The sequence below is a fragment of the Halyomorpha halys genome, unplaced genomic scaffold (assembly GCF_000696795.3).
Source record: "Halyomorpha halys isolate HHAL.00 unplaced genomic scaffold, Hhal_1.1 Scaffold202.1, whole genome shotgun sequence".
Taxonomy (NCBI): domain Eukaryota; kingdom Metazoa; phylum Arthropoda; class Insecta; order Hemiptera; family Pentatomidae; genus Halyomorpha; species Halyomorpha halys.
In genome coordinates, this window is record NW_027116652.1 from 193228 (window position 1) to 212283 (window position 19056).

Sequence of the window (19056 nt, forward strand, 5' to 3'; positions counted from 1 at the left end):
CGAAGGAGAAAATTGACGGAGGAAGAGTGGGAGGAACAATCCAGGAGAAGATGAAAGGGTTGAAGTTGAAGGAAGGCGGAAGGTGTAGACTTGCTGGCCGGCTCGTGAAAAAATAAATAAAACTGGCAGAAAATGAAATGATATATTAGCATTTCGGAGGAATTATTTCTGTTTTAATTATTCTAGAAATTCGTGGATTAAGATTAGTTTGTTATTTATAAGTGAAAAATCAAAAGGTTTTAACTTTTTTTTAATGTTCGTTGTGATGGCTGTTGGCAAGGTCGAAATAGTATTGTGTTAATAATAATTTATAATAATAATAAAGATTTAGGGAACCCGAAATTTCGATGCTGATACCACCAACAGTTCTCAACATACATTTACAGCATCTATCCAGTGAGGCCCCTATTAAACAAAATCTACTAAATCAGTTGCAATCTTCCCATCCACGTTTCGGTCTACCCTTTATCTGTAGGTTCAGTGTTCATTAATATTTTACGGATCCGTTTGTTACTTAGTCGCATAACCTTACACGCCCATTCTATTCGCCGCAACAATAATTTATTAGTTCGACTAATAATATTAATAATAATAATACGCCAAACTTAATTTTGGAAGCACGAGCCTCAATGCTGAAAGCATATTTTTAAATTAATATTCAAATATTATTTGACTGTTGGTACCCTTGAACACATCGAGAACTGGAAGAATTTATTCTTTATATCTCCAGACTTCCGATTTCCGAATATTTTAAAAATGGAGCAGGAAATTGAATAATAATTTTTTTATGAACGTACAGCTATAAGTTAGCAGATGTAGCCAATGAATAAAATCATGGACAATAATGATGAAGGAGATGTAAGATTGGCTTTACGACTGCTATTTAGATATCTTGACGCGGTCACAGCTCACTTTATTGTGTCAAGAGCTTATTGTTGGAATCGATTCTATGCTTTACCTAAGCCATAGAAATGTTTGAGAAGGAATTAGGTAAAGCATAACTGACCTCTGAGCAGTTATCTCCTCTTATCTCCGACGTTCAGTGCACGCTGGCAATAACTAAGAGCCTGTGTGTTCATTTTTCTTTTTTCTTCTCGCTAGTTCTGGTACGGTAGCTGTCGATGGTTAATAGTTCCTCCTTATCGGCCTCAGTTATTGCTTTCTCATGATCGCTCCTTTTATGAGAATGACGCTATGAATGTGGTAGGAGTTTCTAAAAGATGGTAATTGGTTTAATGATCGAAAATATTCTGCAACACAGATGTTGAGTTCAGCCTTGTTCGTTTATATCATCCTTATTTTAGAGCAACTCCTTCCAACCTCCACATGTCCACCATTCAGGATACCTAGGACCAAGAACAAACCTCAAGCTTCTGATGAAGAACATTTCTGTGGTGTCGTAATATAGTCTGTCCTAAGGGTTGTAGTTCGTGGAAGTAGATGGATGCAAACTCATTAATCAAGAATTTGTTAGGCTTCTCTATCCTTGCTTAGGCGACCGTTTGATTTTTTTTATTCTTTAATTTCCAATTTATTTTTTTGGTATTTTCAATTGAAGAATTAATTGTAATTTTAATTAAATGAACTCTGTACCACTACAATCATTAAAGAATCAGGGTTACTTTATAAGAAAGTACTGTCACTAGACCAACTGTGCAACTAGGTGATTTGGTCAGAATGACGCTCAACTGTCAGACTTTTAGCAATTTAGGGTACTCCGTTCATGAGGCTGGGTGAACCCGAAAGGCTCCCAAGCCTACTCTATGCCACTGTCGGATTCGAAGCAGGATTTTTGGAGTTAGTACACAGTGCCTTACCATTAAGCTACCCGAAGACATTGAAAGTAGTTTTTTTTTAATTTTATTTTTATAGCTCGTCATAATGTCAACGTCGTGGCTTCCATTGAGCCACCAATACAGCTCCAGAGTGGGAATGCCAAGAATCATTTCACCGCCATAAACAAATAAATATTGATTGACCTGGGCGGAATTCGAATTCACAACGAACGTTCTGAACTCTGAACACTTTAGGATACTCGCTCCAACGCGTGAATCTGTGAATACTGAATTTGATGGTTATTCCTATTTTAAATATCCGATTCCTATTTTAAACTGGGAAACTCAATTTTTTAACTCCTGAAAAATATTGAAATTTAAGGATTAAAAAATTACACAAGGCTCTACGTTTAAAGGAGTGTTTAAAATATTTTCCTGAATTTTCATAAAGTACCTCACTTATACATGTTTTATTCACTTGAAAATATAATTAATAATTTAATTTGTCGTATTATAGGGTACAAGGCAAGGTAAATAAAGAAATTGGAAGAAGATAGTTGACCGTATGAAGTATATTATTGGAAGATAGTACGAGTGGCGGTAAATAAAGGTGTAAAAATAGTAAAAAAAAAATTATTGTTAACTAACGTTTCGCTGCACTTTGCAGGACTTCATTGGTGCTGTCAGGTCGAAACAGAGATTTCAACTGAGATGTTTCAATCTGACAGTTTTCAATACCTTTATTGACCGCTACCCGGACTATCTTCCTATAATCTAAATAAAGAAATGTGTTCGTGAACAGAGATTTGATACCCATAACATCATCTTTACCTACATACCGCTCTCTTCTGAACCCCATTAAAACCGAATACTCAAGGACTCCATTTTCCCATCTACGTTTCGGTCGTCGTTTTCAAAACTTTACGTAAAAAAAAACAGTTCTGTAAATAAATATTTTGGATTTTGATTAAAAAAAAAATTTACCAAAATGTAAGTTTAGTCATTTTATAACCTTGTGCTAACTACAAAATCTAAAAACTGTTTGGTTTGCATTTTGTGGTGAGCATCGGTCTAATCTAAGCCACTACTCTTTAATGAGATCAAAAGTTGATACTTAATCTGGATTTCATTTGAAGCAGTAATAGAATGTTGGTAATCTTTGGACGAAAGACGTAGTCAACCAAAACAATCAGCTGATTCCCTTCGTCATTGGGAATCAAAATAGAGAGCTGTTAATGGTCTTGTTGTTATTCCTGGGGTCTGCCTCCTTTAAGATTATTTCTAAGGATTGTTTCCTTTTAAAACATATTCCTTATTGATGAAGATTCTTCTTAGGGGTCAAAGTTTCTTCTAGAGTTTATTATGCATTGTATCCTAGAAAGTTAAGTGTCATTTCTCTTTGCTAACTTATGATTATGTTCACATACATATATAGTAAATTTAAAAAAAAAATATTCATACTATAGTCATAAAATTTAATCAATTTTTTTTTTAGTACATAGATTTAAAATTCAATATTTTTTTCACGCTATTTTCGGTTAAGACCGCATTCATTTGACTAAAAAACTTTTATTTTATGAGAATAAAAGTTTTAAATAATTTTAAAAAATATTTTAACTTTATTTTATTGTTTTATCATAAACATAAGCCGCAATCGTCATTAGGCTAATAATAATTAGCCTGTGTGGTTTGTCTTTGGTGACCATTTCTCATTGTATATTAAACCTTATGTTCACCAAGTTTCCAAAAATTGTTGGTATGATTGTGAATTAAAGTTGTGTAAGATGCTTTTTGAATATTTAACTTGGCCCCCAAGCGTTAAAAGAGTTTGATACGAACATGAATAAAAAATTTGTTTTCAAAGTAAGCTATTAATTAAAATTAGTCATTTAGTCATTTTTTAATCCATAGTTTTATGTTTTTATAATGATATTTTCCATCATCTTTCTTTAATCAGGGTTTATATTAAGTCAATGAGTTGAAATGTATATATTTTTAAATTATTGAATAAATCAATAACTTATCCAGGTAATCAATAAGGTTTATCCTGTATTTTTCAAGTCAATAAAAAAAAAATATTAAATTTCTTTACAGATCTGACTTTTTTTTTCTCTAATTTTTTCGATATCGTGAAGGCCAAAATATTAATTTTGATAAAGTCCAAAGTTTACTGAATTGTACTGTATTGAACTATAAATCCTCAATCAATACAAAGACCGAATTGAAAACAGCAAACATTTCCTTGGGTTCAAAGAGGTTGAAGTTTCAAAGTCTGCTATGCCTCAGATAAACAATAAATAGAGATCGGATTTATTTTAGTTACTAATTTATATAAAATTATTTAATCATAGTTAATAAGTATTTTAGTCACTTAGCATAAGTGATATGGTGTAAATGTTTTTTATTAGCTCTATTACTAATCTTTGGTGTATATGACATAATAAAAAAAGTGCTGTTGAGTTTTGAATTCTCATTCCGATTTAAATAGTTTAAACTATTTCCTGTTACATTTTAAAATTAACGATTAATTGTTCTACGCTTTTAAGTTCATTATTAAAAACAAAAATTACTTTAGTATAGAAAAAAAGCTGACATCATTTAAAAAAAATGTTACATGAGTAAAAACATTAAGGAGAAATAGTAAAACTAGCACATGAAGTATTCCAATAGTGTTAAAATCCTTGAGACCTTTTTAGGTTAGAAGATTAGACAATACTTTTTAACAGACCTAAAACAAGGTTGCGAACTCTATTTTCAAGAAACAATATCTAGTCAATTTATTTCTATTAAACTTAAATATAAATGAAATTAAAGTTAAAGAAATATTCTTAATTGATACAAAAATTATTAATATATTTTTTTTCTAAAATTAATCACATTTATTAAAAGACGTTGGATATCTTGAAACTACAATATGTAATATTATTGTTTTATATAATATTTCATTTTGTATATGTACATTAATTATTTAAAAAGATACTTACTATATAAAACGATATATATTGATGTATATATTCGATTGTTAACTTTCAAACACACTACATAAACGATTTAAATAATGATTGAAATATTTTCAGGTTTATCGGCAGGTAATAATTAGATTTCATGAGGACAAAAAAAACTTCTATAATGACACTACTTACAACTTCTACAGGCACCTTTCTTGATTTTGGTACCGAGTTAGAGAGTTCTATCAGTGGATAGATTTTACATATGCTTATATCATGTTAGTATGTACCATGGCTGTATAATGCTATTGTATAACTAACATTAAACTCACTGGTAGTATTTTAATCCAGTTGTAAATATCAATAAATCATAAAAACAAATTCTTCACTTTGGCAATTGGCCATGTGTGAGGGAATCCTATGTTAATAATATGAAAATAATTTTTGGGTTGTACCTTGATAATGCCCTAAGGGCCGAAACGTTGGAGAGAAGAATAAACTAATGTTGAGAGTAAAAGATCATTAGAAATTGTATTGTTATTAAAATTGACTACTCTCAACAATTTATAAAAATATCTCTTCCTATTATATAAAATGTTTTTAGTGATCACTGTGCAATATTTTATTTTACATATAAGGTGCAATAATAAAAATTGGTCGTAAAAAATTTAGTTTAACTGATGTGAAAAAGGTTATATGCCTCAAATCATCAAGTCTTTAACCGGAGCTATTGTGTCATACCCACCTTTCATAATAACATATACCCGGGCAGAGCTTTGAAGAAAAGTCAGTTTATGTGTATCATCAATGGAAACAATATTTTCTAATAGGCAATTGTAATGGTTTGTCAAGATGCGGACGCAATAAAAATTTAGTTTAAATTAGAGAAAAAGTTATGACCTACATTGTTTTTGAAAAGGCTAAATTGAAATACTGTGATGAAGACTTGAAATTTGGTCTTTTTTCAGCTTACACTGTATTGGAAAAAATCAATATTCTTTTATTTTGTTCTATAATTTATTTATTTTTATTTAAAACTGAAATAGATACAAGTAAATTTTCTGTTAGTGATAAAATGACATGATAAAAACATGAGGAGAATCTACCCATTGATAGATCTCCAATATCATTTCTAGAGTAGAAGATCTCGTGGCCATCTTCTATTCAGACCGCTAGGAGGATTATTAGGTAATTAAAGAAGCTAGGCTAGAAACAAGTGGGTGGTTGGGAAGGTTATCATGGAACGATTGGTATCAGGTTCTGTACAAAAAGACAAGATATGGAACATTGAGCTCCTGATGGATGACTTCATTTGTGACAAAGTAAGGAACATTAAGGATTTTGGACTGTAAGGATTGGATTACAGTGAAATTCAATGGTTTGGTGGAGTTCCAATGTTCAACTCCATATGTCCAGATATGCCTTATAATAATCATGCACATCATACTTTTGTAATGGATTTGAAGTTTTCTGTCTTTTCAATCTTGCATGATTCCATGTCAGTCGTTTGTTCAGTTGTAGTCCTAAGTAATGGATCTGTTCTAATAAGTGAGGTATTATTAAAGGATACTGTAGGGCAGGAAGTCATCGAAGTAAATGTGATTTGGTGGGATTTATTTTAATCCCCCAGTTTCGACACCATTCTTTAAGGGTGGTGATGTGGGATTGGAGGGTTTGGGATACAATGGAAGGGTCATTATTCACTAAGAATTGACATGTGCCATCGGCATATGTGGTGAGGATAGTGAAAAAATATAATCTGATCTACACGATACAGTTAAATTACAGTTTTTGTGAAATAAGGGTTGGTCTGCCGTTAGGCGGACAGAGGTTTACCCGTCCTCCAAGTATACATATTTGATATATTTTGAAAATAAATTATTATAGCTTTATTAAACGTCGCTCTATAATCATTATAATTTTTTTTAATATAGTTCAATTAAGATAGCTCATAATAAAAACAAAATGAAAAAACGTGTTCCTGATGTAGAATTATGGTAGTTTTAAGTTGTGCAATGAGAGAAAAAAATGTTCCCATCATTCTTACGTGTATTGTAAATAAAATATTTATTAATTAATAAAAAAATATTTTAATATATCTAGCATATTGGCATCATTTTTCGTAGTATAATGTAATATTAACTCTTCGTATAGCTGTAGACACTGAGAAACCAGACACTAATTTTTTTTTAACTCGAAATAGTAAAATCTTTATTCACCAAAAATTATTCCAATTTGGCTGTAATTGAAAAAAAAATTATTTTAACAATAATTTTTTTTTCTAAAATCATATGTATAATAAAAGCTCTTTGCGAGGATGGCCGAAATGTCGGACTTATAAAGAAATATAGATTGTTTTGTGACTAAAATTGGATAAAATTTATTCACCTAAAACATTTACTTAAAATATTGATTGAAATGCCAACAAAAATTGTAAATTACATACTACTTCTGGAAAAATACCAGTTTAAATATTAATATAGATTGAAACAAACTTAATGAATGGAAAAAAATAATAATGAATAAGTAAAAAATGCCAAAGAAATATAATTCAATTTTAATCGATATTTAAGAGCTTTCATATGAGTGAGGAATTACTGAATTCCCTAAATTATTTACTGATAACACATATATTCATTCGTTCATTGATCACTTTACATAAATATTACTATAAATAACTTAAGATTATAAATATATAATTAGAGATAACATTAATGATCTGGATTCCCTTGACCTGCTTAACAGATTAAAGATTTATTCAAGGGCCAAGGCATTATTTATAAAGGACAAACCAAAGAAGAATTATTTTAAATAACAATAGCTTATGAATATTTGAATGAAAAATATTTACTGAAAAATAAATAAAAAATTTTTCTCGAAAAGTTAGATAAGAAAAGTTTTTCTGTAATTTTATAAAAAAAAAAAATTGTATTATATACACCTAATTAAAACCTTTAATTGTTTATATACGCAGGTGTTATATATAATATATACATATTAATATTTTAATAATAATAATATTTTTCATTCGACGTTAGAAATATATAGGATACAAAGAACAGAACTTGGCACGTAAGGTTTAGCGATTAACAATATTTAGAGTACATATAACTTTAATAGAAAACCTGAACTGAATAAATTTTTGAGGAATATAATCAATGCTTTGTCATGAAAAATAAAATAACATTAACATTTAACATAATATAATTTTTAGTTCATAAATAATGAATAAATCCGTACAGCTATAACTCATGAAGGGTCGGGGGTTCAGTATTTTGTAAGGAAGTACTGTTACTAGATCAACGGTTGTGCAAGGAGATGATCTAATCAGAATCACGCTCGATCGCCAGAAATAAGGGTACCCACTTTATGAGGCTGGGTGGACCATGAAAGGCTCCCTGGCCCACAGAGTTGACTCCCGACGATGGTAATAGAATAAATAATTACCTGCCATAGCCTGATTCAAACCTGGGTCCTTGGAGTTTGCAGGACAGAGCCCCTAACCGCTGAGCTATCCCGCTCCCCAATATTAAGTTAATAGGACGTAAAAATTATACAATTGGAAATTTATTAGAGGAAACCCTTATATTGTAGGCAACTATGCCCTTTGTAATGGGTTTTCAAATACATAGTCACTCTCATAAAATTTGATATAAGAATACGTCCTAAAATATACCCAACCCCATCCAAATCCAAACTTTCAGAGTTCTGTGCTCTGGAGCAGTACCGGTTGTAGTTGTTAGTGATAAATTATGGGTTTCATCCCAATGAAACTAAATGGGACATGATTCGATTCTTGATCACCCTGAATACATGGCCCTATAATATACTTATATCCCATATCTTTTTTAGGGGAAATAAAATAGTTCGAAAATGTTTTTTTAAAACCCATTACAAAGGGCAGAGTTGTCTACAATATAAGGGTTTCCTCTAATAAATTTCCAAAATTCTATCATTTTTACATGGTATTAACTTAATATTGGGGAGCGGGATAGCTCAGCGGCTAGGGGCTCTGTCCTACAAACTCTAAGGACCTGGGTTTGAATCCGGCTGTGGCATATAATTATTTATTTTGTTACCATCGTCGTGAGTCAACCCTATGGGTCAGGGAACCTTTCGGGGTCTACTCAGCCTCATGAAATGAGTAACTTTAATTAGGGAAAAATCTGGAGACCGAGCGTGATTCTGATTAGATCATCTCCTTGCACAACCGTTGATCTAGTAACAGTACTAACAAAATACTGAACTCCCGACCCTTCATGCTGTACGGATTTATTCATTATTTATTAACTAAAAATTATATTATGTTCAATGCTTATTTTTCATTACAAAAAATTGATTATTTTCCTCAAAAATTTATTGAGTTCAGGTTTTCTATTAAAGTTATATGTACTCTAAATATTATTAATCGCTAAACCTTATGTGCCAAGTTCTGTTCTTTGTATCCTATATGTTTCTAAAGTTGATTGAAAAATATTATTTTTGTTTTTAATATTCATAATTTTGTGATTTTTTTAGACTAACCATGTACAGTTTGAGCAAAAAAAAGGTTCTCGTCGATTTTACGAAATGTTTGGCAAATCTCAAATATGTTCTTGAGTATACATATAAAATTTGATGACTTTCAAGTTCAATTTTCTTTAGGTTTTGAGAGGTTTTATAAGGAAAAAATTTACTTTTAATATAGAAAATCTCATAAATACACTAGAGACGTTCTTAAATTTCACTATCTACTTATGTATTTAAGTTCTTTTGTCTTTATTGCAATAGTTGTTCGAAATATATAGGTTTTCGGGTTTAAATAGTTCCAAAAAATACGTTTTTTAAAAATATATTGTCTAGAAAAATCTATGCGTACAAACTGTGTTCTTTTTTTAGCCGCAATCTCCATTTTTTTTTCAAAAATCTTTTCGTGGTATCTTACAAAAAATGTATACTGAAAACGATTATGCTATTAGTTTCAATAATTAAGGATTATTAACAAAATAGTGACTGGAAAGTTTAAAATCTCTCTTTTTCTACTAATTGGAAATATCACTAAAGCTATTTATTCCAAGCTAAAAATCAGGAAAACATTCTTAAAATGAATTTGAAAGCTAATAAGAGCTTTTTAAGTTCAACAGTTTTCGAGAAACAGTTATTTAAAAACCAAAATTTTGTTCCAATGAATATTTATATAAATTAATTGTTGTAAATATTATTGGAACTGCTACTCCTAAAATTAAGTAGGAGCGTTGGTTTTTAATTCTTCCTCTTATTTTGCGTAATTTTCGGAACAACTCTTTCAATTTCATTTTAGATTTGTATATTGATTTAAATTTTATGAAGCCCGTAATTCAAGACGACAGACATAAATTTTTTCTCAGGTCGAGGACGCATACAGCCCCAGGATGGGAAAGTCAGAGAAGGAAGATTCATTCTCCGGACAACCGCGAAATAAATATTGACGTACCTATGTTGGAATCATCGACCTACAACCTTCTGAACTAAGTACTTTGGAGCCTTCGCTAGCAGATCCTCTCAGGTGTAAGTTATAAGTATTTTGTATGCTGTTTATTTGAGTGTAACTCAAAAAATCTAAAAAAACGTTGTACCCTAAGTAGATGCGTTAATATTTGTTGATCTTTTTTTAATTAGTTGATGTAGGTCATGATAAATATTTACCTTTCGATAATAATTCATGAAAAAGAAGATTTTTTTCATTGTTAATTCTCCGTTTAAATCTCACAATTTGAAACAATTATCTCGAATCGGAAAAGTGAAGATATATTATTATCAGTGACACATTTAATGATGGGCACTTGACGATGAAGTCGATCTGAGGTGTGCAAGGTCATATTTACCAGGAGGCAGGTTGTTACCCATATCTGCAGATAAGTAGGTTTATAGCGTAGATTACTTTGGTCCATATATACGTGTTATCATACAAATATACGATAACCAAGAAGAGATAGTCCCCTATCCAGTCTAGGGTTAGCCGTCGCAACGGTCGCCTCGCTCCTCCAACTTACCTCGCTAAGCTCAGGTAAGTCATCTAAGTACTTATCTCGAGTGCAAGGTCGTCCTTAGCATTTAGTCATGCTATTATCTATCGGCTTAGTCATGTAGCCTCTGCACTTTGAGTTCCTTTGAGTCATGTTTTCGGATTTGAGAACATGTTTGGGATATTTCGGGCGTGATCGAAACCGGACACCGCGTGACCAATCACGATCGCCTCTCTCGTTTCATTTTGATTTCGTATCAATTGTAAATATAAATGTTTGTTCGACACACTTTTTCTCAATTAAAAGTATTTTTTTTTTTTAGCGAGTATAAGTGGAAATATAGGACTCCCATCAGTAAACTCAATTAGGACATAATCTCAGGTAACAGCCTCACTATACATAATTGTGTAAAATTTAAATTTAAAAACCCTTTCTTTATTCTCCTCGCTTATTTAATATATTATATTGTTAAAAAAAGAAAGTGCTCCAATTGTGGATTCGGTTGCACCGAAACGTATAACTTTTCTCTTTTTTTTTAAGAAGCTGAGGTATACTACATAGATATGTTATAGAAAGTTTCATTTGTATAATTAAATACTATTAATGTTTCAAAAGTTTAGTATTAAGTTTCTATTTCAGAATTTTAAAAATGTATAAAATATTATCCAGTCCAAATAATGTGCATTATCTAATACGTAGTTATGGGAGTGATAAGGGAGGAAAATTCATGCCTGTGTACCTCCCTTCCAACCTATTCAATAATTTAAAAATTATAAGTTAAGATTTGAGAATCTACTTTAAACTTCGAAAATAAAGCATTACTCAATATTGCTTATAAATGCTATTTAGTGAAGTTTATTTATCTAACAATACTACACTGACCATCCATAGGTTGAAAAATATTCTGAAAAATGTGAGAAAATTTAAGATTTTGTCTTCCCTTGCTTTAATAAGTTATCGATCTTCCCTGGCATCGTTTCCTTTTAAAACATTCAATAAAATTGGGGTACCGCCCCCTAATATGAACTGAGTCTTTACATTCCAAAACCAAACTTGTCCATTTTTACTTTTTTATTATTATTAATTTTCGATTATTTTGGTACTAGATTTTTCAAGGCAAATTTCTTTTTTTTTTTTAAAAACAGTTGAAGAACTTTTAATTCAAGAGTTTTTGGAACAATAAAAAGTTCTTTGCCTTTAGACAATCTAGTACCATAGCTATAAATAAAAACAATAAAAAATTGAAAATTAACTTGGTTTTGGAATGCAACGTCAAATTTTATATGATTCTGGATGAAATTCTTTTATTCGGTAATAATTTAGTTACAAAAATATAAATATATCAAAGAGGTTTGATGTATTTTTGTATTAGGGATAAATTAATTATATAATTTAGGTCCGAATTTATTATTAATAATAACTTATATAATAATTATTGAATCGTGGATTCACCGTACTATGTTTTTCGTTATCTTATTGAAACTAAATGATTTAAAATAAAACTGTAACAATATTTATTAAATATTGTGTTGAGTGATGAAGATATATTGTTTTGGTAAGCCATCTAATCTCGTAGTCGAGGCCTTACCAAAGTCTTCAGCCTGTAGGATTTAAATCGAAACGGATTATTTTTCACAATTATAAAAATAAGCTTTTCCTGATATAAACAATTTCACATTCAATTTATTTATAGCGATGATGGTTAATAATCAATTTTAAAAACCTAATTTATTTATAACTGCATTGTTGTTATTGTTAATTTAAATTAATCTGATGATATTGAAGAAATTTGGTTCTATTACAAGAACATAGGATTTCAACACTTTGAATTTTATGAAACTTCTCTTTTACAAGGATATTCCAAGTGCCGGGTTTACAAACCGTTTGGTATTTGTCTTGAGTAGAGGATTTATGGTTTTTAGTAATGCGAAGAGCTACAAGTAAAATTCTACACTCTTGTTATCTCTCTATTTCCAAGGTTAAACCGGTAATATATCCATTTAGAATTCATGAAAACGACCGTTAAATCTTTTTTCCGTTTTAGCTGAAATATATTTAATAAGCAAGCCTGAAATTCGTATCGAAAATTATTTTCATTTTATGTTGGACGATGCGATAAATACTATTCGATGAAGTGTAGTTTGACTTCTTTTTTTTTTTTTTTTTGGAACTGTGTCCACCATTTTATATTTTTTGGTTCGTATATGTTCTTTGAGAATTTATATTTTTTAATGTAATAATTAATAATAACAAACAAACATAATCGGCTGTTTATCTGTTTGTTTCTTGATTATCTATGAATGTGGTCAGAAATATAAAAAGTTAAGGTAATATCTGTTAAACGAATATATTTTACATTTTTATACCGATATAATATAATTGTTTCAGAATACTAATTAAACACACAAACACACACACAGACACATACCCTGTAACTGTACTTAGTAGCAAACAGTGTCTCATGAGAGCATTATGAACGATAAATTATTTTTAAATATATCTATTTTATAATAACAAAGAATAACAAACATCGTTCATATTTATTAAGTTTATATTGAAATTTTATTAATAATTGTAATATGTATAATTAATGTATAAGTGTCAAACAACATAAAACTTTATTATTCATTATTATTACTTAAGGATTCTACTTAATTTAAAAAAAAAATATTTTAGTGTTTTTACGATATAACACTATTAGGTTTTTAAGTTTGAATACTAGTCATTGACAGTGTAGTGTTTATTTTTTCTTGCAACAGGTTGCAATATGCGTATTAGTTTCTCACAACTTCTACGGTTAAAACATAATTATTGTGTACTTTTTAAAGTATAAATTAAAAACATTTATTTTTAGAGAACAAAAGTTCAATAAATATTGTTAAAATTATTTTAATACAGCCCATAATTTGACATTCAAAGCCCATAGTTGTACTATTTTTGCATATCATAAGTAAAGCTATGATATATATTAATGAAAAAATATATAAACAATTGTATTGTATAAAAATGTGTGAGCATAAAACAAATTTGTTTATTATTATAGTTGATTTTAAATTTTTTCGAGTGATAATTTTTGTACTATTAAGAAAAACTCCGTAATTTGTTGTTTAATTTGTAAAATAATAGGCTTTTTAATTTAGTTGTCAAATGATTAATTTGTATTCACACACACACACACACACATATATGTACATTTATTTGTTTTGTTATTTCATTGGTGTTTTGAATAAATGAACAGGGACTTAATCACTACAGAAGGCACATAAATAAATATTATTGATACTTAGGATAAGTAAATAATATGAATATAATCAATCATTATTATTAAAAAATATTTCTCCTTACCGAGGGTTCGATAATAACTGGTTCCTGATGACATTTCGAAGAAAAAGGTAAACAACTACGAAAGAAGGGCTAGACTAATCACAACACATTAGAAGAGAAGATAAAGAGTATGTAAAAAGAGATTAAAATAAAGAGACTAGATACACGATATCTAGGGCTAGATATGGATTATCTATGGTAGAGTATCTAGCTAGGACTGGTGGTAGACTGGGGCTTCCAGAGGCCTCCTGTTCGGTGGGGGAGGGATGCTATGGTATCCCCACTACTTGGTTCCGCCATCGCCCCTTCGATCCAATTTACTATATAATTACCAGCGGTCCGCCATTGCTCAAGTCCTATGTCTTCGTTCCTTTACCTTTTTTTTTTCTTTATTATTTCATTGTCTCCTTTACCGTGTCTCCACTGCAATGTACTTGGTGAAGATAGCTTACTGTACCCTCAGCGCGCAGGTCTATTGTTACACCGCACGGCGTCATAATGTTCTATCAACACGTTCCGTAAAACATTAATTGTCAATAAAAACAAATTAAAATACATTGAAAAAGCCTTCAATGTTACGTATGTTCTTTCTGCACTCCACTACAAAAGATGCAATTGTCAGTTACAAAAAAATTAATTAATATAATATGAGGTATTCCACAACGGTGATAATATTTGCATATACATAGTGACTGACCTCTCGGGTACATACTTATACCGATACCAGAATAAATCAGTTAATATGATAGCAATAGTTTATATTAAAAACATATATAAAATTAAAAAAAAAAAGATAAAATTTATTTAATAACTGCAAATGACATTGATTGATGTTAAAAAAATGTAAATATTTCGATTTTATTATATATATTCATACACAATTATTTTCTTTAAATAAACAAATATTTTGTATGAGGGCTATCGTTTAGTAAAGTAGCCAAACGATATGGTAATCTGGTGTATATCAAATGCCAGCAGTCTGTCAATATGTGTTTAACAGTTAGTGGTACGTTACACTGTAGATGGTCCTGACAGTAAGTATTCTTGGGTTAGTCGATTGTGTTTAATTCGTCCTTCATGCCGTCTTCAGCTTTGGGTTGATGTCTTCCATGGAAGTACTGCACACTTAATTCGTTTTCTGTTGTGTAGGTCCAAGTTGTCAGCCATTTATTAAATGTTCGTATTGTCATCAGAGCATAGAGGTCGTTGACGTGGCAATCGAAGCAGTCAGATGGTGGGATCAATGATGCAGCTTTTGCCGCTTGGTCAGTTTTACAATTGCCCGGGATGTCTTTTTTCTTTTTATCAAAAAAGTTTTAATGACTTTACTAGTGATTCGTCTAGCAAGTAAACTATATGCAGTTTTTGGTTTACTTGTTGGACGTAAACCCTGCACAGTGGGGTGAAACCGTTGATGCGGAATAAATAGCATGCAAAACTCTAAACAGCTTATAGTTAACTTGATAGACGAAAGCTTTCATGAAGTCCTTAAAATTTGTTTTGATAAAAAAAATATATATGTATATATATCTCGGGCAATTGTAAAGCTCTTCTTTCTTCAGTAATATGGTCTATGAATATAATAATTCACAGTATAATATGGTCCATTAAAAATATTTTTTTAAAAAAGTTTTCGAAATCTACCCCGAATTCCGAAGAAATAAGTACAGAAAATATTTAATAATAATGATAGTTAAGGTTGTATTTTTTTTATTTTATTTTTTTTTAATTTTCTATTATTTTGGGTCAGTTTCTTTTATTTTAGCCAAGATGACGGTCTGGATTGGTGGGAAGCATCAAATATAAAAATAAATAAAAATCCAAATTTTTCCATTGACTATTTTATTCCTTTATTCTCTTTTAATTACATTCTCTCTCTCTCTCTCTCCCCCCTTCTCTCTCCCTCCCCCCTCCCCCCCCTCTCTCTCTCTCTCTCTCGAAGTTTCGGGTTATTCCACCATTCTTAAGATATTTATTTTTAAATATTATCTGTTAAAACATAAAAAAATGTTACCATTCTTATTTTCAAAAATTTATATTTTTTTGTTTACATTATTAAAATTTACCTAAAGTTTTACATTCTAGTCTAGTCAGTGCCATAAACCCAGAGAATCAGACATTTCATTAGTCTAAAATTTAGAAAAGTAGCACTGAGGAAAATTTTAATGATAAAGACAAAAAATGTAAATATTTGCTGTTAAGGATTTGGGTAGTACATGGACGAAAATTGAACCCTATACCATTCTTAGGTTTCCTCTAAGGTCCAATTAACCAAGAATTATAGCTTCCATGTTTCCATTAAATGATATGCACATACTTTCTTCTTTTCTGGGAACACTTCCAGACCACACGTTACTCATTCTTCCAAGAGCTTGCTTCGTATCACGTCCTTTATCTTTAGCTATTATCAATTGGTCTACAGCTAACTATAAGGTGTAAAGGTGTTCAAAACCCTGTGCAAAGTAGAGATAGTAATCATTCTTTATTGACCTTTTTGTGACAGAGAAGTGGTCCGTATATTCAGTTTTGAGTTTTGTTGCATTGGTACCAAGGTTCATTACTCTGCTTCGAGCATACTAAATACTAGTTACGCCAATTTCTTACATCAAGAATATGAAGGGATAACGTACATCAGCATCAATCAATATTGATTCCTTTGTGAAATTCTTTGCAATAAAATTAAAATAACTAAATTTCTATGGATCGTTTATTATCAACATTGGTTTATTTCACTCTCTCTTGTTGATAATTGTGATAGTCAGTGCGGTTGGTATGAGATTAACAGTTTTAAAATAGATGTTGATATGCCCCACAGTATTCTTTTACAGTAGCACACTTATTCAATCCGTTAATTAGGACTACATCTGGACGACTGAACTGTAATCCTCATACTTGACCGAAAAGACAAGAAACTCCTCCGACTAAAACAGCACTAGACGGTCTAAACTTAATTATAATTACTAAAGACTCATTTATATGACTATAATAATAAGGCCTATCTGGACTTATGGAGTTGAGCTTCACTGGACCATCGAATTCCTCTCGTATCCAATCCATCGTAAAATCTTTAATGCTCCTTACATTGTCACAAATCAAGTCATCCATCAGGTCCTCAATGTTCCATATGTTGCCGTTTGGCCATAACCATATACCATTCCTTCCATGATAAACTTCTCAACAATCCAAATCCACTTGTTTCTAACCTGGCTTCTCCTCCTTCATTACCTAATAATCCACCTAGGCGTCTAGAAAGAAGATAATCTCGAAATCTTCTTCTCAAGAAACGTTATATTCTATCAGTAATCAGGTATATTCCCCACATGTCTGTATCATGCTATTGTATAACTAACATCAAATCCACTTGTTGTATTTTAATACAGTTGTAAATATCAATAAATAATTAATAAAAAAAATTGTTGACTTTGGCAATCGGCATGTATTGAAAAATCGTTTTTAGTGACGTGTTACTCATCAATAATGAGCTCTTTTAAGAAATATTGTGTTGTTATTTGTGAGCGAATAATATTTTAATAATGATGTATTTAATAATGAAAACATTTTTGGGTTATCCCGTTGATAATGGCCTCAGGGCCAAAACGTTGGAGAGTAGAATAAACTAATGTTGATAGTAAAAGATCATTTGAAATTGTGTTGTTATTAAAATTAACCACTCTTAAACAATTAATAAAAATATCACTCTCTATGATATGAAATGTTTTTTTGTGATCACCGTATAAGGTAGAATGTTTTCACAATATTAAATACGAATATAATTAAACGAGCAGATGTATAATTTGTAAAATGGTGGTTGAATCGGCACCTGGTGGATAGGGGGATCACCCTAGTTAAATTAGAAACTAAAAATCAAAATATTTTGTGTAAAAACTATTTATTTATTTTTATATTATTTTTTTAAGGTTCGTTTCGTCCCAAATAGGAAACAACCCCGTGAAAACGATATAAAATATTAATATTTCAAAATTTGGATATTTTTTTTATATAATTAAATGAAATCTGCACTGCTATTACCCATGAAGGTTCATGGGTGCAGCTTTGAAAGTAAGTACTGTTACTGGACCAATGGTTGTGCTAGGGGGTGATTTGGTAAGGGTACCCTCTTTATGAGGCTGGTTGGGCCCCAGAGGGCTCCTGAACCCACAGCGTTGACTAACAGCTATAGTAAAAAAAGAAAATAATTGTCTGCCACAGCCGCTTTCGAACCCGGGTCTTTGGAGTTAATAGCACAATGCCTTCCTTACCACTGAGCTTATCCTACAAACTTTATATTATTTATTAATATAATTTAAATTAATTTTAGTTATTTATCTGTCTACCGAACTCATGGAACTGTTTTAATTGATTAAAATTTATTATTTTTAAGTTCTGAGGTGTACGATTAAAATGAACGTATACTGTTAAGATTTGATACTTTGTTCATTTATATAATATATTCATGAGCGTTCTACAAAGTTTGGACAGAATAATTTAATTAATCCTGAAAATGCGTTAACTATAATTTCGAGAATAAAATATCGATATTCCATAAAAGTTATATTAAATACCAAATATTGATATGACATAAGATAAATTATTGATAGTGAAGTAGAGAAAGGGATAATTTTTTATTGGCCTTGATGATGAGTTAACTTGAGAATTTAGAAGGCTAAACAACGCGGAATGGCGTAAACCGCACGCTTTAAATACAATTAAGGTGATAATATTACGCCGAATAAGATTTACAAGGGTCTTTTAAGATTGTAGGTTTCAGTAACGGACGTATCTCTGTAAACGCTGAGGAGTAGATCGCAATGCGGGCAGATAGCGTAGCCAGCGATTGGTTGTATCGGCTTCGAACATTCGTGTTCCCTAAACCTTTTATTATGGTTTACATTATTAGATAAGACTGGTTATTTAATCAAGATTAATTGATCTCCAAAATTATCAAATGATTTCGCTTTAATCAGAAGAATAAAGGACTATTTCCTGGACCAAGTGTAAAGGAAGTCACAATAAGGCACATTCATT

General features: G+C 30.6%; 1 protein-coding gene and 1 long non-coding RNA gene across 5 annotated transcripts in view; one reads left to right on the forward strand and one right to left on the reverse strand.

Annotated features, from left to right (window-relative positions):
• LOC106679431 (transcription factor GATA-4) overlaps positions 1-14247 on the reverse strand; it is a 144789-nt gene extending 130542 nt beyond the window's left edge. For both annotated transcript variants that reach the window (XM_067053389.1, XM_067053387.1), the window contains exon 1: positions 14053-14247. In XM_067053389.1, the coding sequence (XP_066909490.1) occupies positions 14053-14086 (34 nt within the window). In that variant the 5' untranslated portion in view covers positions 14087-14247. The remainder of the gene's footprint in view (positions 1-14052) is intronic.
• Positions 1-19056, forward strand: part of LOC106679432 (uncharacterized) — a 205510-nt gene that overhangs the window by 165893 nt on the left and 20561 nt on the right. For 2 of the 3 annotated variants that reach the window (XR_010845125.1, XR_010845124.1), the window contains exon 4: positions 10090-10249. The exons of the other annotated variant lie outside the window; for it this stretch is intronic. This is a non-coding gene — a long non-coding RNA (uncharacterized lncRNA). The remainder of the gene's footprint in view (positions 1-10089; positions 10250-19056) is intronic. 3 annotated transcript variants of the gene reach the window in all.